A 21,483-nucleotide genomic window follows, 5' to 3' on the forward strand; every position below is an offset into this window, starting at 1 on the left:
AAGCTATTAGATATTATGTTATCCTTTCGAGTTTCGCCTTAAATCTTTTATTCTGCGAAATTCCCCGAAACAGAAACGCTACGTTTGAAACGTAAACAAAACTGACTTTTCTGTCAAAATTTTCTCGCATTTTTCTATTTACCTGTTTGTCAAAATGCAAGGATCAGAAAAATCTGTGTAGTCTATGTTGTGAATCCGCACGGGATAGTGAAAGTACTGAGGCAAGGAAATTTCCCTTGCTTTCTCCGAGCGCCGCTACAATCCGACCCGTTTCAGGACACTGCTAGACCGACGACATAACATCCTCCGCACACGATGGCTTCCCGTGGCGGTCCAATGATCCTTGGCACCGACGGTGCCGACTTCGAGCATAGACAACGCGTGGCAGCTCACTACCAAATCAGGTGCTAATTATGTCCGCAGGGGTTAGGGTTATTTAAAGTGACCTGTGGAAAACGCATGAAACCCCATGGAAAAACGTTTCCCTAGGCATCGAGTACGAAGAGCGACCGGACATCACATTCGGACGGTTTGACTCACTGTGTTGCGTTGGCAGTTTAAAGCAACCAATTATTTTTGCCTCTAGTGGTGTGATAGAATTTTGCTTCATTGTTAAAAATAGACGTGCAATCGGGCACGGGCCGGCATGGAGTACGCGGAAGTGATCGAGCGTTTGAGGAAAAGCTGGCGGTGCTTTCCGTGCCTCAGTGACGTGGTGTTGTTTGTTGTGATTCCCCAAACGTCACTTTGGTTTGAAAGATCAGGCGCGAAGAGCGGGTATTCTGGAGAACCGGAACTCGGTGCACCACGTTTTCGTGTGCGGTAATCCCTGGCTAACCGACACTAACCGATAATTGTTTTTACTTTTCATTTTAGCGCACTGAACAAATCCCGGTTAAAATACTGCATTTTCTTCCACTACTTGCTGTTCTTCGTGATGCTAGTCAAACTGTCCGCAGACATCCTGGACAAACTGGACATTTTCATCCTGGAAATTGAGGAACTCCAGATACCCCCGCCGCTCTGGTGGGAGTACTTCTGGTGCCTGTCCGTGTTTTTGTCCTTCATTGGGCTGGCCGCCGCCCGCGGCAACCGGATCAACGATATGAAAAAGTACATGGTGGGTATCAGTACGGTTGCGTTCGTCCCGCTGCTGTACTGCATCTTTTACTACTTGAACGACGTCCTCGAGTATCTCAGCCTGGAAGAAGGTACCGAACTAGATGATACTGATATTTTCGTCTGGCAGGTAATTGTTAGTACCGATTGGCATCAATCTACACCCCCCTGGTGGAGCAAATCTCAACTTATTTTCCCTTTTTCCTTCTTTCCATTTCTTTCTTCTCTATCACCGTTTTGCGTGTGCGTTTGTGCCTTTCCGGTGCATCGGACACCCGTTTGGTTAACTAATAATCGCACGCATGTTTCACTTCCCTCCAACTTAACCGTACACATTTTAATTTGCCTTTGGTTACTTACCGTACACTTGGGGTGGATTTTCCATGCACCATACTCACTCACCCTCACGTGACGATCGTTTGTTTTGTGACTTTCTTTTCCGTAGGGCTATCCGTATGGACTGCTGTGGTACGGTTTCGTGCTGATGGCCTTCCAGGTGCACTTTTTCTCGCTGTTCTTTGCCTGGAATCTGATCAAAGCCTGGAGAGCGCGTGGCGCGCTCAAGAAAGGCCAATAAGATGGAAAGATGTGGGTGCCAGAACGGAGCTACAGCAAATCTGCTCAAAGATGCACACGGAACCGGGTGCACAATGTAACGAACCACAGAACCAGCCGAACGTCTACCGTACGCAACACATACGAACAGAAAATAATTCATCCAACAAACATCATTCTACACGGCACACTACGCTCAACAAAAAGGTGCTGCTCAACGCAACAAGGACGTGTTGCGCTGGGTAACGAAACGCTCCACTGAAACCCTTTTTTCGACAAAGACAATATACTTAGTATGCAATGGAACGAGTTGTTGAACAGTCGATGTAAATTTTAGACGTGTTTTTTGTTCCTTGTTGAAACGACCTTTTTCTTTAATATTATCCCTCACCATGACTAGAAACCCTTAGCATGCTGCTGGCTAGAAACCATTTCTGTTGCGACGAAAACCATGCATGAAGCGACCGTACGTGCACTATTGCCGATCCGATTGTATGTTTACCTTGACGACGTAGAAACGGTTCCATCCTCGCCCAATTCACCCATGCCTAAACGATATTTGCAAAGCTAAAAATGTACGCGTAATGGCTATCGAACGATTATTGAGATGTTTAGTAGGAGTTTAAGTAGGAAATGCAGGTAAACGCTGCCTTATTTGGTTTCTTATTTGCTTCGCTTTTTACTGCCTCTAAGGTCGATTGTAAACATAGCGGATGTACTTGGGTATATTATAGTTGGACAATATTAACACTTAACTTGCCACCCACCCACACACATACTCTTGTTACTAAAAGTAGTCAAAAGACAGCATACAGTGATATTTAACAACAAACATACAGGACACAAAAACACGCTTTTTAGTGCAGAATTGAGAAACTTATTGGTGTGCAACGTTTTTCTGCGTAAACTTATCAATACCCGGGTTAATAGGAAACCCTTATCGTTGTTCAAAAGATGAACCTAAATTTCTACCCATGGAACCACTTTGAGATGGAGTCGTCCTTTAACGGAATAAGGAAGAACGCAATGTCGAACAAAGCAAGATTGGGTTCATTTCAGTTATGTTCAACCATCAGTTACATTCGTGTTACAATACTGCCATGATGGGAAAATTTAGAACATCATCAACCTCCCAGCCTGATACCTACCCCAAGGAAGATACCAGCATCATCTCCTGTGAATTACGCGAACGAAGAAGTGGAAGTGACCGATATGATCCGTGTATACAACCAAGATCGTCCTGTTCCTCTTCACTTTTTTTCGGTAGCTATCGTTGCGGTAGTGTTACACTAAAAATGACTACGATAATTTCCGGTCGGGCGACAAAGGAGACGAATAGTCTTAGCTTTTCGTTACCTTGTTTTATGTTTAGGTTTTTCTTTCTTTATTAATGCGTGATAGAAAACGAAAAAATGTTAATCGATTAACAGTAGCGTGAACAGAGAGAAGAAAATAAGGAGTGGTGAGAGAAGTACACAGGGTTTTGAAACTGTTAAGATGACTTATTTATAGTAAATGGAAAATCGAGAAAATTTACTGAAAACTGTTCTTATGACGTTTGTAGAGACGAATGAACTGTGCTTAAGAGATTTAAATAAAATGGTTTATTTAAACTGTTGTTTATTATTAGTAGAAATTCAAGCACGATGTTGTGGTAAAAACTTGACTTGGAATGTTAGAAACCCGAGAAAAGGAAGTATAAATAATGATCCATATGTAGAACTTTTCTACAATGATTGACGTGAAAATGACTGATCTTTCAAGAGATAAAAAAGTACATTTTTTACTGCTTCAACGGAACTGTTGAACCGCTGAAGCTGTTAATATGGTATGATAAAATAATTTAAAACTCCGAATGGTGATTAACATACATCTTTATTGGTCTATAATTATATGAAAAGGTCAAAACTCACTTCGAATAACATCGAACGTTGGGATAAAGCAACGAAATTCTATTTAACACAAGAAAAAAACATTCTGATTGGATTGGATGAAAAATCCTTCTTTCGTCCTGAAAAAGCCAAGAACCAAACCGTTCGATGCGGTTCCATTTTATCGTACAAAATATCTGCCATATTCTATTGATTAATAGTGTATCGGGAATTGCTTATCTAATGCTGCTCAATGCTGCTGGCATGCGGCTGAGAACTTTGAGCATACACCGTGCTTGTTTTTTCGGGATCGTAGGATCGTAGGCTCATTAGCACGAACCGTACTCGTCCATCCACGTTTCGTAGCGAGCAACATCGTTCGCCGAAACCGATTTGCGCGTCTTCACCATCGCGTCCTGGAAGTCCTGAGCAGTAACGGGTAGATCGACCTCCTCCCGGCGTATCATCTTAATCTCCGACGGGGTAAGACCGTTGATGTGTCGCCGCATGGCCATCATTGCTGCGTCGCTGTGGTGAGAAAGAAACATGTGATGAAGGCATTCGTTGGATACATCATTTTTGAGCCACGCAACTCACCGACAAACGTTGGCTATGTCCGAGCCGGTGTAGCCGCTGAGTTGCTCCGTAATGGTGTCCGTGTTGAGATCGGGCGATATGTTTACCCCCTTCAGGCAGAGTTCTAGCAGCGCCTTGCGCGTGTTGTCGTTCGGAAGACCAATGTAGACGCGCTTTTCGAACCGCCTCCGGAAGGCTTCGTCAATGTCCCAGGGATGGTTGGTGGCCGCCAGCACCATGATGACTTTATCATCACTAAAAACCAAGACAAAATTGAATATTGTTAGAAGTGATATTTGATCACGGTTAGTTTACTAGCCAACTTACTTGGCCGCATTAAGACCATCCATTTGTATCAACAGCTCTGCCTTGAAGCGTCGGCTGGCCTCGTGCTCGGAGTCGCTGCCCCGACAGGCACACAGTGAGTCGATCTCATCGATAAAGATCGTACTGGGCGCATAGAAGCGGGCCATCTCGAACAACAGCCTCACCAGCTTCTCACTCTCGCCCCGGTACTTCGAGGTGAGCGTGCTGGACGAAACGTTGAAGAAAGTCGTACCACACTCGGTCGCTACTGCCTTCGCCAGCATCGTCTTCCCGGTACCTGGTGGGCCCACCATAAGCACGCCCTTCCACGGGCGTCGGATGCCACGGAAAAAGTCCGGCAGGATCACCGGCAGTACGACCGCTTCCTGCAGTATCGCCTTCGCTTCGTTCAACCCGGCCACATCGTTCCACTGAACGTTCGGGTTCTTCTGCAGCATGTCCTTCTCGAGCGTATCGATCAGGTGCGGCTCGTAGCCGATTCCGTTGAACATCGACTTCGACTTGTCCACCCGCTTCACCGGCGAATGTTGCTGCTGCGGCGAGTTCTCCTCGACCGAGGTCACCTCTTGGTCGTCCGAGCCGCCACCTTCCTCCGAGGAAGACTTCTTCGGGCGCTCCTTGATCTTCGAGGTGGCCAACTTGCGCGCCCGGATACGCTCGACCGAGCGGCTCTTGCGGAGGGACGACTTTTGGCCGCTGGTGCGGCTGCTTCGCCGGTCCGTGTTGGGTGTGTTGGAGGAGCTCGTGTAGCCGATGCTGTTCTGTTGCGTCAGCGATGAGGTACTATGGTGATTGGAGTGATTGATCGAGGGCAGTGTCGGTTGAAGCTCCGGATCGCGCCGTCGGAGTGAGGAGATCCAGCGAGAATCCGTCGCCGTCGGGGGTGAGGATGCGTTCGCGGCCAGGTTCGCATGCCGTGGGTTGGGGTGAACCTCTGCAATGTGTCAGGATGGAAAATACAGGCCAAGTTAGTGTGCCTCTTTGATAGCTCAATCAAGTTCCGATACGGCAGGACGCGGCACGCAGCGGCATTCCGGTAAACCGCGAGCGATTGAGGTTAATGATTGGCATCCGCGATTGGACCCTTCCGAAAGTAGACCGGACCTAGACCGATCCAGCTTCTTACAATCGCACGCAAGTATGTCACCGTCTCATTAAATCCTCAATCCCTTGCCTAGTCTAGCCACGGTTGTGCCACATTTGTGTTCCACGGACCACACCAGCAGCGAAGTAGTGTTCCACTTTCACCCCCGTGTGGCACCCCCGCCCTCGTCAAGGAAAATGAGGAACCTCATACCGTGTAGCGGTCCGCACTGACCTTGTGTCGGTATTTTGTTCTTCTGCAGGTTGACGCGGATCGTCGAGGTGCTGACCGTGCCGGCCCCGACCAGATTGCTCACGTTGCTCGTGCTCGTTGCCTTCTTCACTCCGCCGTGCCCTCCTCCCGGTCCCGCCCGCAGTATCCCGTCCTGGCCCAGCCCCCCGAGGGGACCCACCCGGGCGTCAATGAGTCCACCGCCGCTGCCACCACTTCCCACTCCGCCGCCACTCCCATTCCCTCCGCCTCCACCACCGCTACCACTACCGCTGCCGCTACCTCCTCCGCTGCCCGCCCCACCACTGATCCGGGTCGGGCGGTGCGTGGTTGTGATTTTCGTGAACGCGAACGGTGCCAAATTATCCAGGATCAATGTGTCCATCATGCGGGCCATATGCTGGAAGCCGGACGTGGACGGGGCAGAGCTGTGGGAAGGGAAAAAATAGAAGCGAGCAGAAAATAGAACAAAAACACAACGATGAAAAGGACAATATTAGTGTTCAAATTGAGACCATCTAATCAGCTCGGAACGCGAAACTTTTGCGTTCGGTGGAATAAAATGTAGGTTAGTAGAATGGAGAGTGGTGAGTCGCCTAAAACGGGGTCAGCTTGTTACTGCTCGGACCGGATTAAGAGAACTACCATCATAAAATCGTCCAATGCAAGCAGCATGTCGTGCTACTTCTCAGAAACTGAAGAATAGAACGGGTGTAATCTAAGATTGGTGGTGGCCCAATCTTCAAGGCACAAAGCATTTATATCTAACTATTGTTTCCTTTCAATTTGCGGTCGAAGTACCCAATAATATTTGAATATGATCGTGTTTTCTCTCGTGTCTGTTTCATCCAGGATTATTACCTCCCAAAGGAGTGGTACGCGCTTTACTGTTTTTTCCTATTTCTTAATTTAAAATCTGTCAGATTACGTTTAGTATTTCGCGTGGGGTTTTTTTTTTAAATTTTACTTTTATTCAGCACCCAAGAAAAGTTTGCTAACATATAAAAAGGATTGATGTAGATTTTGTTGATTATTAAGGCATCTGATAACTAATGTTATTTAATGGCGATAGCGATGGTAATAAGTTTTAGAGTATTGATTGTACTACTAGAATCGATAAGGGTGATAAATAAGAGAAATAAGGATGAAACTAAAGTCAATACAATTTACGGGATAGAAATAAATTTCACCTTAATTTTGATGTCAATCCACTTCAATCTGTTACTCAAAATCAGCTAATTAACCATAAGTCAAAAACAATATAAAACCCATTCAAAAGATATGTTCACACTATAATCGTCGATTCAATTCAAAGTTAATCTTCAATTGATTCAAGTAAAATTTGAGTTCATACTTAAGTGTAACAAAATAACCCATTGAATAGATCGCACGAAACTTAATCTAAAACATGCCAACAAACCCCATACCGTTATCAACTAAATAAGAAAGAAAAAGAATTCAAGTACCAATAGTATGAATAAGTCGTTCTGCTTTACAATTTGTCCTTTCCATAATGTGTTTGCAAGGCTCCATCGGCAAGGATATTAATCTGCATTTCCTCAAACATAGCGGCCGTGCGGTTTATTGTGGTGAAGAAAGAAAACATTTAATATCGCACTGTGGCACAAACATTCCTTTTGCCTCTCATACTCCCTGCAGAGGGTGGAAAACCCGTGTAGAAAATGTGACTAATCCGTTCCGCCATCAATTACTTTCGTCTTCTTGGCCGCGATATTAAACTAAAATGCACTGCGTCCGACGGTGACCTACTTACACAAAGGTGTAACTCAGAGGTCGGTGGAACTAGGGAACACTTGCACACACTTGACATACGCCATTGGCCACCTGGTGGAGGTCCTGCGGTTGACTAATGTTGCCCGCAGTTCAAAGACCTTGGCGAGGTCCGGGTCAGCGAATGCCCGATAGAGATCTCTACAGGACCTCATATGCACTGGTGGTGTTGCCCGAAGGTGCATACGAATGCCTTGCTGGTCATTTTGAGGTCCCACGATTACTACAAAATAAACCATTTCACGCCATTCCGGCAGGAATTTCTCACACGATTGCTTTGAGTACTTCATGTAGTTTGCACGTCCAGTGTGCATTTCGTGAGAAGAAAGAACTACGTTACGGGAAGTTTTCCCATCATATTGGAAATTTTTCTCCGTTCCTTGTCCACCTCGACTGTTCCAAGATTGTTTCCTATGATTAATCGCTTGGCCGGAGTTCAACTTCCAACGATAGCCAAGTCCGTACCCTCGTCATATCACGAGCTTCCAAAGACCTTCAGCTGCTCATAATGGACCAGAAAAAAAGGTACCAAAAGTGTACTAAGGTTTACCAGCGGGAACTCGCTGAACCATCCCGACTCGGTAGTCGTTTGCGTGCAGCGCCTATTTTGAACCTCCGTTGAACTAAGAATACCGCCTCTGACGGCAGCAGGATGTGTGTGGAAATATAATTACCGTCCTTTGGAGCACACCGGAACAACGGACCAACCCCTACCGAAACACTTCCCAGCGCTTCAACGATGTCAAGGTAGTGGTTCTTCCGAAAGAACCCACGGCCCGAAACGCTGGTGTTGCTCCTGCTGTTTAACTGATAAAGAGACCTTGGGCACGCAGTATCGTTAAAAACAAAAATGGTGTAATCTACCCACTTTTTGGGTACCTTCTACCACTTGTAGTTGTTTCAAGGGCACCGACATGATGGCGATAGCTAGCCTGATAATCAGCGGGAAAATGATCGATGATAATCAGATTTATATTTCTAAGCATTTGAGTTACAAAGCACTTTGCGTGTTAACGATACAACTTTGGCTTTGCCGGAGGTTTCTGAACTTTGGAATGGAATTGGAGTTTTGTAAAGTGTGAAAAGTGTGTGTAATGAAACTAAAATAAAACTTACAAGGTCAGCATTGGGTGACCTTTTCTTATGAAGCACATTCTTTTAAGCAAATCATGTCCTTTCGTGGTGAACTCATTTCCGGTTTCCTGGCTTCAACAATTCGAAGGCAGAGGGTTGGTTATAATTTGGCCAAGGGCCTCAGGGTAATTTTTGTTATGAATGTTTATCGAAACGGTCATGTAGTCCAAATTACATTTTCGACATTGAGGATGTTATTTCATGGTGACACTTTTAATTATACTTATTAGGAATCAACGTACGGATTTTCAAAATAAGATATTTAATTCATCTTTCGAAAAACCATGCAGAAACAGAGTGATGGAAAACATAGTAAAGGCGAAATTTTGATAAAAAATACATTCAAAACCTATTCCATAAGCAGAAGAAAATAATCTGAAGCTAGATTGCCTGAGGGACGCAAAACAATATATTTTACTGGTTATTTACCATCAAAGTTCAGTGATCCCAAGCAAAACATGAGAGATGACCAGACGTGGACAATTTCAGCCAGCAAAGAAAAAGCAATTTATATCAATTAAGGCAACGTTTACATTGCAGGTCGGTTTCCACCGTGTAACGTTTCGATTTACAGGATTGATTTACGACCATCCCGATACCGGTGATCCTTTACTGCTGTCGTCCATTCGTACAACAGCCTGTGTTCGATGGAATGCACACGACTGCAAGGAATGTGCAGCAACAGAATTCGCTCAATCTACTCCCACCCGTGCTACCATTTTCTCCCCTTTTTCCACCCCTTTTCGATCAACAAGAGAGACAAGTGCATGTGTAACGTTTTCCACCTGCTGAACGGTCTATCACAGTAGTGTGGTGCGAAAAGTTCAACGAACCCACATCCCCTAAGGACCAACAGGGGAGTGTGTTTGTGTTGGTGTTCGGCCCATCGCAAGGGAAGTTTAATTTTTCCCTCCCCTTTCCGCTGATCAATTATTTACCACGTCTGTAGGCCTCCGCCACGTGGCCTGACTTGTGGCGGTAAACCCACGTTTCTATCAAGAGCATGTGTGTGTGTGTATGTTGGAGTCCGTTGAAACCCTGCGGGAGTAGTCCCGAGCTCAACTGGGACAACGACTTCCTGCCGGAAATCGCGGAACTGGTTGGAAGACAAATTTCTTTCCAACGCGCTAAGGGAGGATTTTTTTTATTATTCCATGAACACTGGGGGAATGATGGAATACAATTTACTACACCAGGAAGGCAATTACTTTGGGCTCTTCAGCGAACCAGAATACCTTTGGAAAAGTTTTCAACCATGGTGGAAGTACATTAAACTTCTTCGTTTTGAAGCATGGGTGAAAAAATTAGGTCAACCATTTCAAACATCGTTCGTTGGCGAATCTTCTATTTGCTTACATGAATGGAATCGAATGATCCGTTTAAAAAATTGAGTCACAAACGCCGTCAGGTGGAACCGAAGCACAAATATTGCCACAAATTGGGACCGAATTTTTGTCAAATAAAAAGCGTTCTCTAACCAGAACTGTTAGTCATTTAACAAGGGAAAACGCCCTCCTTTTTCCAAAATATTAATTTAATCTCGTGTGTTTTACATTTTCTACAAACACTCAATTTTAGAAAGATTAAATAAAAACACCATAAAATGGATGATGGACAAACAATGACCCCGCCCAAATCCGTTTGCTCAGCGGCACCAGATTGCAGCAAAAATAGAATGTTTCATTTCAGGCCGGTACATAGCAGAGACCGGCACAATGGCGACTTTCGATTACCGACCATTTTCCCCACCGGTTGTTGTGATACCTCCAACATCGTTAATTGCCCCACGACCCTGTTGCAGTGCGTTGTTTGACGTTCTCTACCGCCCGATTCCATCGGACAAAGATTACATCGCTCGGTACATCCGCCAAAACGCCGGTGCGAACCTTTTCCGTGCTTGGAAAAATTCAATTTCCCACCGGCAACAACAAGGAAAGTTTCCCGCGACCACACGAAGGGTTCATCGTACCTTTACCATCGACCGCGCACGGGAGTTTCCCCTGCCGGACAGTGACTTCGCGGACGGTTTTGGTCGGCTGATGGCCTATGTACCTTGACCACCGGGTAACACGCACACCGAACTGCCTGTCCACTAGCACACATACACAAACAACATGTCAAATCCGGTGGCACAATCATGGCGATCATCGTCGGATTGGGTCCGGCTCCTTTCGGCAAGGACCCTAAATGTTGGAACTAAAAAACAACCCCATTCCCCACCGTGCAGTGGTTGGTTTTTCCCTGGCGGCGAGGGAAGCCCTGACGCTGTAAAAGTGCTGACAGATTATATACAAATTCCCACACTGGCCTTAACATAGTGGCAGCACGAGGACGATTAACGAAAAATGTACGCGACGACGGGTGCCGAGTTTTGGTCGTTAGTTTTTATCGATTGGATTGCAATGGTCCAATGAATATTCACTACCGAAAAATCCAATTTTCTGACAAGTTTTAATCAACTTTAATTATAAAAAGTTGGTTTAATACTTTAAACAAATCATTAGTTAAATTAAACATACAAGAAATTAAATTAAACATACTGATAGAGAGTGGATTACAACCAATCTACAAAAGTGTCTTAAGAAGTTTGCTTTTAAACAAACCGTTTGTTTTGTTCGAACCAAGTTTTGACATGTTAAGTCAGTAACTTATAGACGAGATCATGCCTTTGAACTCCTAGCTAAAAATATACAGACTACTGAATTGATTCTATGAGGACTAAATTGAGGACTCTCAACCCTTTAACCGGGTTCCACCCTCTTGCAGCCTCGCTTACCACTCGTGTAGATTCCATAGCGAATGGTACGGCGTGTGGCGGATCGACTCGATGCTGTGGATCGGGACGGCGACTTCGTATTCCACGTGGACGTCGGACCGTTCCAGGGCCGGGTGCGAGTTGGAAACGTTACGAGACATTTTGTACGTGCTTGCGTTAGAAGGATTGTGGTTTGTGCCGCCACCCTGGCCACCGATCGGGGCCACCCGGGGACCGTACGGGTCGCGCAGATTATTACCGGTGGCGCCGTGGCCAGCCGCCTCGTACGGCTGCGGCGGGGCGTAGCCGTGGTGGTGCGACGGCTGGTGGGGGTGATGGTGGTAACCGTGATGGTACTCGCTCATCACGTTGCTTCCACCGTTGCGCGGTCCGGCGGCCCCGTACTGTACCAGCATCCGGCGATGGGTTCCGCGACAAGAAACTTCCACCAGCGAGTGGACAATTGCAATCCCGATAGGGTTTTCCCCCCGGAAGGTGCGATCGAACGATACCCGGTAGGAAAGTTTGTTTCCTCTAACACTTAACTTTTTTCCTGGACCAACACGCTATAGCGATGGTTTCTTGTCAGAAAGAAAATGGAAAAAACCACCAACTAAGTTCACTGGACTGACACACTGACGGTAAAAATCAATCACCAGAGGCCACTGAACGCCAACGGTGGACACGAACGACCGCTGCCGACCGGTATGGCAACGCGAACATCGCGAACTAAACCCGAGCACGTCCCAACACCGACTGAGCTGGAAAAACTCGACTTGACCGCAAACGTTCGCTGACCAGTCGGCACGAGGCAAGAAAAAAAGAATCCAAGCGAGGAAATGACTTCCGATACCAAAAGGCAGGTGGAAGGAGGAGGTGGAGGAGTCACACCGAACCACCCATCCACCCGCTAACTGAGTTGAACCACACGCAACCCACCCCTCACGCGGCATAGAGGTCCTTTTCTGGGGAGAGCGCGAGGGTAAAGGCAGAGAACGATATGTGCGACATTATTTACCACATGGAAGTCCAGCAGACACCGAAGGAGTAAGCGTTTCAGTAGAACCCCGAATTGGACCCACGGGTATTGGAAGGACCCTTTCGTTTCCTTCGCGAGTGACTTGGGGAGGGGTTCGGGCTTTCTTACAAATACACTCGCCTCCGTCTTCAACTGACCAACTCCTCCAGAGTCGCGTGCAAACGCCACCTCGAACGTGTTAGGGGGTTGGAAAAAATAAAGCCCAGAAGTGGGGGGAGGGAAAAAAAGAAGCGATAGAATGGTGTTTTCAGACGAATACTTTGGTCACGACTACACCGAGCCGGCACAAGAAGTTACCAACGAATTAACGGACCTTTTGGGTGGCGCATTTAGATACACCAACATTGAAAAACCTAATGAACTCCATTGTGTGTGTATATAGACGGAGGGGTGTTAGGGTCCTTTAAGGGTTCGTTTCTGGTGCTGTCGATACAGTGGCCCCTTCTTTCTGGCTGGTGGCTTAACTCGCCATAGTGCGTACATTTTAGACGTCCCCATGAGGTCTACAAATCCACCTTCATGGTAGCCGCTTATTAGTATCCTTAAAGAAAGCACCTGGGGGGAGCGAAGAAAGAAATCTAAAGCAGTGCCCTAAACCGGACCAACCGTATCGATTACTAGCTCGGACCTTTTGCAACGGAATGGCTCGAATGGAGAACTGGAACACCTCGGAAGAATGTAGAGCGTGGCGAGTATTTCCCTAGTGACTTTGGATTTATGAGTTTTGATGAGTTAATACGGTTAACGCTAACCATCGACACGGTACACGGTTACAATTTCGGTCATGCTGTCCTTATTGCGCCTTTTTTTTCGAGGAAAAGAGGTCATCCCAGCGCCAATTATGTTCGATACTTGACTATTCTCAAAAATGAGTTATTTTGAGACTAAGTCAAAATATCTTAAGGGTGGATGTATAATCTTATACATTTACGGAATTGAAACCAGTTTTAAACATATTAACTACTGTGTTATTTATGTTTTATTGAAGTGAAGTTGTTTTAATAGTTATTATTATGAAGTTGTTTGCAAAAACTTTTTATTATCTAAAACTGATGAAAGGTAACTCAAAACTTTCAGCACCATTACAAGAAAGGAAATTTGTTTTTTGTCTCTTTATTTCTTCATGCATTTCATGTTTTGATAATCATTTCAATCAATTGTTAGAAAAAAAGCAATAATCAATTTAAGAGATGTTGTTAAGCTTTTTCGAAAAATTTACTGCTGTCCTCAATGAACTTTCAAATGTTAAATAGGAATTCAAAATGCAGTATGACTTTTTTTTAAACTAAAATTAATTAGGAATTATGCCTTAAATAAAACTGGTTTATCTCAGTTTGTGAAATGTTATCTTGCTGTATCATGCTTTCCCTTATACCTTGATGCCCTCTTCAAAATGACCATTCAATCGACCAGTAAAATACAACATTCATAGCCATAGCGCTCGGAACTCGGAACTCAGTTCGGCTGGCCAATCCCAAGAGTGTTGCGTTCCGTTACATCGCAAAGTGATAAATAATTCTATTTCCACTTGCCTACATTTCCCAGATGAGAGTTGATCCCGGCGTTAGACATCCGAGTCCTCAGATACTCACGATTCGACGATGGGCAGAAAGGAAACTGTTGAATCCAGCGTCCGGATGGTGGTGTTGCCCCTTACCACCACCTTTTCGCGCGTGATCCGCCGGTATGTCTCGTCCCGTCGCATCCCGCTTCCTGCTTTGAGTGTAGGCCGCTTGTGGTGATTGTCTGTTGCTCTTCCTTGGCCGATCGATAAGAAAACCGTTCAATACATGGACCAAAACAAGCTAGCCCGACGGCGCGTGGCAGAGGAATGGCGAGACTAAAAGATGGTCCGTTTTCCTTTGGCACTGAGGACCTTTTTCCCCTTCCTTATGGTTTATGGTTGAAAATCAGCTTGTTGTACAAAGGCGTTAAAGCTGAGCAATATGTTTTATATCAAACACTTCTAACGGTAAGTGTGAGGATTTCCGTAATTTGTAAGCCACAGATATAAGATGCACTTGCCAATCTAATAGACGTTTAGCTACGCAGATGCAAGAGCGGGTATCAGTGCAATAGTTGTACAACAAAGAAGATCTTTCCAAACTCCAAAACGGAGCGCACTTTGTTCACCAAGTCGCACAGCCTCATTTGCATTATTTCCAATTAAAGCAATGGAAATAAAACTCCTAGCACCAGATACTACGTTACGGCATGGACGAAGCAACAGACACGAAACGAAAGGCAACGCAAAAGACGACAATGACGCCCCCAACGATATTTACACAGCGGTCACTTGTGATTCGACTAAATTGCTGCCCGCAATCTGGCCAATAGTTCGGCCTCGTGAAACTTCTCTCAAACCACGGTGGTAGAGCTCTTTCCGGATGCTGTGTGCTGATAAACAAAGTCCGGATAAAACACCGACACGGCCACTTTGACGTTTGACGGACGATAAAAGACGGAAAAGATGGTCGAGACAGCCTCCACCCCGAAGGCAGACAGACAGACGATGGAGCCGGAAAACCAGGAACATCACATCCCTTTTGAGGGATACGTCACACGCCGTCGCCACAGATGCCAGACTTCGCAAGGCGGCGAAGCACGTTGACACTTGCGAGAACATGCAAGGACATGCGCAGATTCCCAACACCAGGAACCGACTGACTGAAGGATGGCCACAGCGAGGGTCAGTGGACGTTTCGATGCACACACCGTGAGCCATATGTAAGGTATTCGATGCACCGATGGGTAGATTGCATACCAAACGTTGCATTCATTTCCTTCGGGTCGTTCGGTTTATGTGGCCAGGTAGTTTATGTACAGGAAGCGAGCATGTGCTACACCGGAAGCCATGCTAACCGTTTACGTGGAAGCATTCTTCGACCGTAGTCTGTTGCATTTTTCAAAGTTGTTATGCACCTTTGACGCATCCTTTCGTTGGTATGCTGGTTATGTTAACGTTAGAGTATGCTTATTTGATCGTTTAATTCAAACAGTAAAATATTCTCCCCAAAACACCCTTGAAATTGAGTTACAATTTTAGAATGGGTTTCTTCTATTCACAAAAAAAACAATCCTCCAAATTGGATACAATCCTACCACAACCCGTGGGTTAAACCTGCCCGAACGCGAATCAATCATTAGCATTAATGCTCATCGTTGCGTTGGTTGTCTCTATCGTATACTTGACCCACTTTCGTAGTCCATTAACCTATTCGGAATTAGGACGACATTGACATCGGGGTAGGTTAGGAAACGGTTTATCAATTTTAGTGATTTACTTCCGCAATTTTTATGACTAGTATTTCCAAGGAAACGAGCAACTATCTAACTAGTGAAATTAATAGCATGCAACTACTCACATTCTGGTCCGCCGAAACAGCACCCGATCGGACGCCGCATTCTCGAACAGCGCAGGCAACGAAGGAATCGATGAGAATAACATGTCTTCTCCGTGAAACACTTGCTAAACTATAAGAATATATTATAATGCATCCAAACATTCAACACTTTAAACTATTTGCATCCCCCGTTGAAAGGGTTTTGGTAACTAAAGCACATGCTCTAAAGAGCGTGGATTCATCTCGTTGGACTTCAAACGATACGGCACGAATGACAACGTGTGGCTTCTTCGTGCGAAGGCGAACAACAACTGGCGATCGCATTCCGTATTTCTGGCGCGTGAAGAATGTTTATCGTGCATCAACAGATTACTATGGCGATAAACCATCATTAGCACAATTTCCGGACGTTAACGGTAACACAGGCCCCGCATCGTGAGTTGGTGAGTGTTCGGCATTCGATCCATTTGGATGGTTGGTAGGATTGTATGAACTATCCTGTACTTGTGATAAGACAGTATTTATCAAACCGGGACCCTATATGTTGTACGTTGTTTTTGTCTCTTTATTGAGTTAGATTTATGTAAAGGATAATTATGTAAAACTATACAAGGTGCACCAATCTAATGTGTAAAATCCTACTCGTCACTGTCACCGTCGGATTGGTTGCCACCCTTACCACTCTTTCCACTGCCCGATGCTTCGCCCTCCGACCCGGAACCGGAGCCGGAATGCGTCGGGGAACGTGTACCACGCGACTGTTCCGAACCCGACCCAGCATCGCTATCGTCCGAATCGGCCAACGATTTGAGGGCCTTCTTTTTGTCGATGTTCTTTTTGCGCCGTCCCATCTCCACATCGGACCCCTCCTCATCCGAGGAATAAATGGCCGTGTTCTGTCTACCACCACCCTTCGCCTTGTCGCCCTTGAACTTGTTCTTGATCGCCGCAATCGAGATGCCACCTTCGTCCTCCGAACCTTCATCGTGGTGATACGGATTGCTGGTGTTCGCCCCCGAGTCACGCCCTCGTTTGGGTTTGGTCGACGTTTGCTTGGCACGCATTGCCATGCGGAGCTTCTCTTCCTCCTTCTTGAGGTTCTGCTTACGGTCCGCATCCGGATCGAATCCGACCTGTGTAAGAATCTTAATGCCGGACGTTTTCTGCGATCGATCGGCCAACGAGATAAGCATCTTTTGATGGGTGAACGATTCGGTCGAGTGTGGCCGGAAGGTGAGCTTGGTGCGGAACACCGACTGACCTTGGAGACCGGTTCCCTGGCGGATGAACAGATGGTTATGGTCGCCCTGCAGTGGTTGCTTGTACACGTCGAAGATTTCCGAGCCGAGGTGTAGGCTCATACTTCCGTCGGACCACTTGACGAAACGGGCGTTTGTTTCACGTTGTGCATTACCCTTATTGTCAATATTATTCCTCCAGCGGATTGTGTTTTCCACCTTCAGCTTCAATCGCTGGCGACCTTCTTCATCGAGCGTTTCTTCTTCGTCAATTTCGTCCTCGTACGTTTCCGCATCGAATGGGCGCGTCTCTACGGACAAGAAATTCGGTAGTTTCACGAAATGTATATCCCGTCCGAGGTCCGTCACGATACGCGGAATCTCCACATCGATGCGTGTCTCTGGAATGGGCTCAGGTTCCGGTTCCGGTTCCTTCGGTTCCTCCCAGCGTGCAAGGCGATCTCGGTTTCCTTCTTCGTCCGACGAACGTCGACTATCGCGGCTTCGGCTTCGACTGCGACTACGACTCCTGGAACGATCCCTGGAACCACCTCTTTCCTGTTCTTGCTTGCGCTGTTCGTCCTCCAGGTCGTCCAGTTCATCCCGTTCGCGACCGGATTCATCACCGCCACCTCCCGCTTCATCGGAACTAATATCGTCCGCGTCACCAAACAGTGCGTCAGCTGTCACGTCTTTTCCTTTGTCCTTTCCAGGCACAGCCTCTTCCTCCGAATCGGTGTCGATAAGTTTGTTCTTCTTTTTCGTTTCCTTCTTGGTACCATCGTCGGATTCGGAATCACTCAAAACAGCACGCTTCCTTTTCTCGTTCACGTCCGACTGAGCTGACCCCGACCTACTACGTGCCGATGCAGACCGTGCCGAACGAGAACGTGAACGAGATTTCCGGTTGGACGCAGGCGAACCCGACGCAGCCGATCCGCTGCGGGAACGATTTACCGGTGTGCCACTACCGGACCGGTTCTGTGGAGTGCCACTTCGGGAGCGATTTTGAGGTGTGCCACTTCGAGAACGACCGCTTCCGGAGCGAGAACCAGAACGCGACCGGGAATGCCTCGAACCGGATCCGGAACGGTGAGAAGCGGCTGGTGAACCAGAACCGCTTCGAGAACGACTTTTTCGTTTCTGTTGCCCATTCGGTGATGGAGAGCGACTGCCTGAACGCGAACGACCACCGGAGCCTCTTGATCCGGACCGGGACCTTTGCGATCCGGCTGAATTTGATCGACTTCGGTTAGGTGCCGGTGTGCCCGATCGTGAGCGTTGATTTGGTGAATTTGATCTACAAAACCAATACAGAATAGATTGTTTAGGTCCCTTTAAGTGACAAAAGATGTATCGTCAAAGCTTATTACCGTGAATCGTGATGCTCTAGAGAGAATCCAGGTGTTGGCGCGAGCTGCGGTGTTCCGCTACGGCTACGACTACCGCTTCGGCTTCTGCTGTGGCTCCGACTCCGGCTTCCCGAGCCCGATTCAGAACCTGCTTACAGAATGTACACCACGTTAAATGCCGCCTGTTAAAGAACACTGCGGAATATACTAACCTGAACCATCTGTTTCAGTTCTTCGGCCCATTAGATGGTTTTATTTAGATTTATCACAAGAAAATGTATGTTATGAACTGCGCTTCACTTTTCCGCATCAAACGACTCGTTTTGTTTTCAATCACATTCGTTATGTCAAATAGGAACTGCCAAAACTGACGTTTTACTTACGTCATTAGCGTTGGTTTTGAATGTTTTGTTGGCTTCAATTATTGAAGTAAAAATTTAATATTTATTTTCCTTATCAGTCAAAAATATAAGCTTTGATTTTACATCATAATCGTTTAGGTAATACTTTTTGAATAATTCAATTCCTTCCGACAAAGCCGTAACAATGCCGGGCTACTTTCACGCACGGCATGAATTGTCAAAACACGAGGCCTTCGAAAATACGAGTTTGTTTTGATTGTAACATTCGCTGCAAAACTTCGCAGCAACTTGTTGTAGCTTGGCTCATCAAACAGTGAATTCTCTGGGAGGATTAAAATCCTCCTGCATCCGAGCGCTAGTGCAACCAGTGCATTGGTCTTGCAGTGACCCAGGCCGGGCGGTAAAGTTGGCCCCTACCCGTCGATGCAGCAGTGAGTGCGAAAAGCGATGTGGAAATATGTTTCCCGTCGTATACGCGATGTGTACGACAAGACCGCAAATGTACTAGAGGTACGCCGCACCTGGAACTGCGGCCAAGGGGAGCGATTCTGCGCCGACAAACTCTCGGAGGAGGATGTTGGCGCCGGTGAGGACAACGGAGCGAATGGAAGGCGCTACTGTTTGTTGCAGGTTGCCCGGCCTAATCAGCTGGGCAGCGGGTCGCAAAAGGAGTACGGTACCGGGTCGAATAGCAGCGAGCGGGAAGGCTTCAAGCGGAAGGATTACCACCATCCGCATTTCGAGCATTCGTGGCTCGGGGCAATAACATGGGTAAGCTTTTGCCGACTCACGTTGATAGAAACGATTCCGGAAGAGGGGACAAAAAAAGCTCCTAAATCGAACGTAAACAAAATTGCGAAACAACCCCTTTATTCACAGAGATAAGATACTTATCTGTCCTGCTTTATTATCATTCTTGCAGACCAGTGCCATTATCTGTGGATGGTATACAAGCCAGTTGTTATGCCTTTATCGTCGGACCCAGCAGTTGGATCAGCCCTCCGGTCGCTGCGTTCCCACGCAGCTTCTTCGAGCCGCATCCGAGCGTGGTAGGCTTTCGGCGATTCACTGTGAGGCACTTTCACAGTACTTCGGGCTAAGACCTGCTGGTAACTTTCCATCCATACGTCACGCACCGTCCAACGACGCGGATACACTATACGTCGACGAGAATCCGAAGAGCAACGCCCTCTTATCGTCATTGGTCCCATTCGTGCCCTTCCGTGAGCAGGATTTTGTGGACTACACCGACCGCAACCGAGTCGATGTGAGGAACTTCGTGTTCCACATCAACAATGATCGAAAACCCACCATAGTTCCCCGGCCAACCGAATCGTCGTCCTCCGTTGCGACTGAGTTGCACCTGGTCAACGAACCTTCTTCCCCCGAAGTTCCCAAAGAATCGGAAACTGTCGATGGTGCATTCAAAAATTTGCTCTCCGTTCTGGGAGAGATTGAATTTCAATTGGGGCGCCGCAATTTAGAACTGGGCGAATATTCTGCGGCCGTGTCTCACCTGAAGCTTGGCGCCAGTCATCAGCATGCCGGGGCAGCGTTCAATCTGGGTATATGCTACGAGCAGGGATATGGCATGCCGAAGGATATGCGTATGGTAAGCCGGTGTTTTTCAGCAGCTCAACTGTTTGTACGATGAATTACGTTGTATCGTTGCTCTCCTTGTTTCAGGCACTGGAATGCTACCAGCTTGCCGCCGACCAGGGTCACCCGCAGGCAATGTACAATTTGGGCGTATTCTATGCCCAAGGACTCGCCGGTCTACGTCCGAGTCGTTCAACGGCGAAAAAGTACTTTGTAGCGGCGGCCGAGCTTGGCCTAGAGGAAGCAATTGCTGCCCTCGGACCAAAGTACCGACCGAGCCGGAAGGAATCCTTTGCATCCAACGAAATCCACGAGCACCAGTCGGGTACAGAGATTTTGCCCTCGGCCTATTTTTCGCTCTACAACGTGGATCAGTTTCATGCGCAAAAATACACCGGAGAACGATCGAATGTGCAGCTTCAGCTTACCTCCGCTAGAGCATAGACTAGCCATCTGGTGCTAGGAATCCCAATGCAATGCATGCAATCCCGGCTAGTAGAATCAGTATCCTTTTGCCATTTAATGAGTGTGTTGGTTTCCCAAATCCCTTCTTTAGCTACCATTTAATGCTTGATATCGTTTCTAACGTAAATGAAATGCCATTCGCATGTAGACGAGACATGTTTTGTCAGGTTTTGCTTTGTCTACGAAACGTTAGATTTGTTTTATGGTTTTCATGGTAGCTAACAATCCGTTTATTGTGGTGTTCGGGTTTTATCATCATTATTGTGCTATTGCTGGATCAGAGATCATTGAATGAAAGTTAATAAACATAACCAAAACTAACCTGTGTGTCGTTTGTTTAAATTGTTTTTGATTTCGCGTTGTGATTTTTGTATGGCCAAGGTCAAACGAAATAAATGTTAATAAAAAAGCATCCAATGAAAAAGCTGAAGAGTGTTATTAAGGTTTCAGTTGAACAACAATTTTATGTTTAGGTTAAACAAATGCAGCGGAGCGAAAAGAAAGAAAACTAAATGAATCTCAGCGGATCCGCGACAAGCTTCTCATCTGAAAGGTATGCCCCAAGCGAGCTCGTACGCCACTGCCACAAAATTAAGTGCCCTGTTAGGGGGAAAAAGTTATGACAACATTACCACTAACTA

The 21,483-nt window shown here is 46.5% G+C and overlaps 4 protein-coding genes across 5 annotated transcripts; 2 read left to right on the forward strand and 2 right to left on the reverse strand.

Moving 5' to 3' along the window:
• The first annotated feature begins 226 nt into the window (after positions 1-226).
• Positions 227-2,062, forward strand: LOC131287344 (protein jagunal). Of its 2 annotated transcripts, none has more exons than XM_058316385.1 (3): positions 227-404; positions 877-1,255; positions 1,565-2,062. In XM_058316385.1, the coding sequence occupies exons 1-3, from the start codon at positions 316-318 to the stop codon at positions 1,694-1,696; spliced, it is 600 nt and encodes a 199-aa protein (XP_058172368.1). In that variant the 5' UTR covers positions 227-315; the 3' UTR covers positions 1,697-2,062. The 2 variants fall into 2 exon arrangements, with proteins under 2 accessions (XP_058172368.1, XP_058172369.1); XM_058316386.1 differs by having other exon boundaries at positions 877-1,249.
• Positions 2,063-3,874: 1,812 nt separating this feature from the next.
• On the reverse strand, positions 3,875-19,818 carry LOC131288468 (katanin p60 ATPase-containing subunit A1). Its single transcript, XM_058317603.1, is given in 7 exon segments — positions 3,875-4,073; positions 4,143-4,376; positions 4,449-5,436; positions 5,965-6,191; positions 8,277-8,285; positions 14,075-14,172; positions 19,801-19,818. Coding segments are annotated over 7 exon segments (1,773 nt in total).
• Positions 16,380-18,659, reverse strand: LOC131288467 (another transcription unit protein). Its single transcript, XM_058317602.1, has 3 exons — positions 18,629-18,659; positions 18,438-18,564; positions 16,380-18,364 (listed from the first exon to the last, which is right to left on the reverse strand). Exons 1-3 carry the CDS (start codon positions 18,657-18,659, stop codon positions 16,465-16,467), a joined length of 2,058 nt encoding a protein of 685 aa, XP_058173585.1. The 3' UTR covers positions 16,380-16,464.
• Positions 19,819-19,910: 92 nt separating the features above from the next.
• On the forward strand, positions 19,911-20,821 carry LOC131284244 (uncharacterized; the record flags this gene model as incomplete). The annotated part of the gene is made up of 2 exons (XM_058313098.1): positions 19,911-20,423; positions 20,498-20,821. Coding segments are annotated over 2 exons (837 nt in total), but the record flags the coding sequence as incomplete, so codon positions are not given.
• Positions 20,822-21,483: the final 662 nt, after the last annotated feature.

Source organism: Anopheles ziemanni, chromosome 3 (assembly GCF_943734765.1).
Source record: "Anopheles ziemanni chromosome 3, idAnoZiCoDA_A2_x.2, whole genome shotgun sequence".
Classification (NCBI taxonomy): domain Eukaryota; kingdom Metazoa; phylum Arthropoda; class Insecta; order Diptera; family Culicidae; genus Anopheles; species Anopheles ziemanni.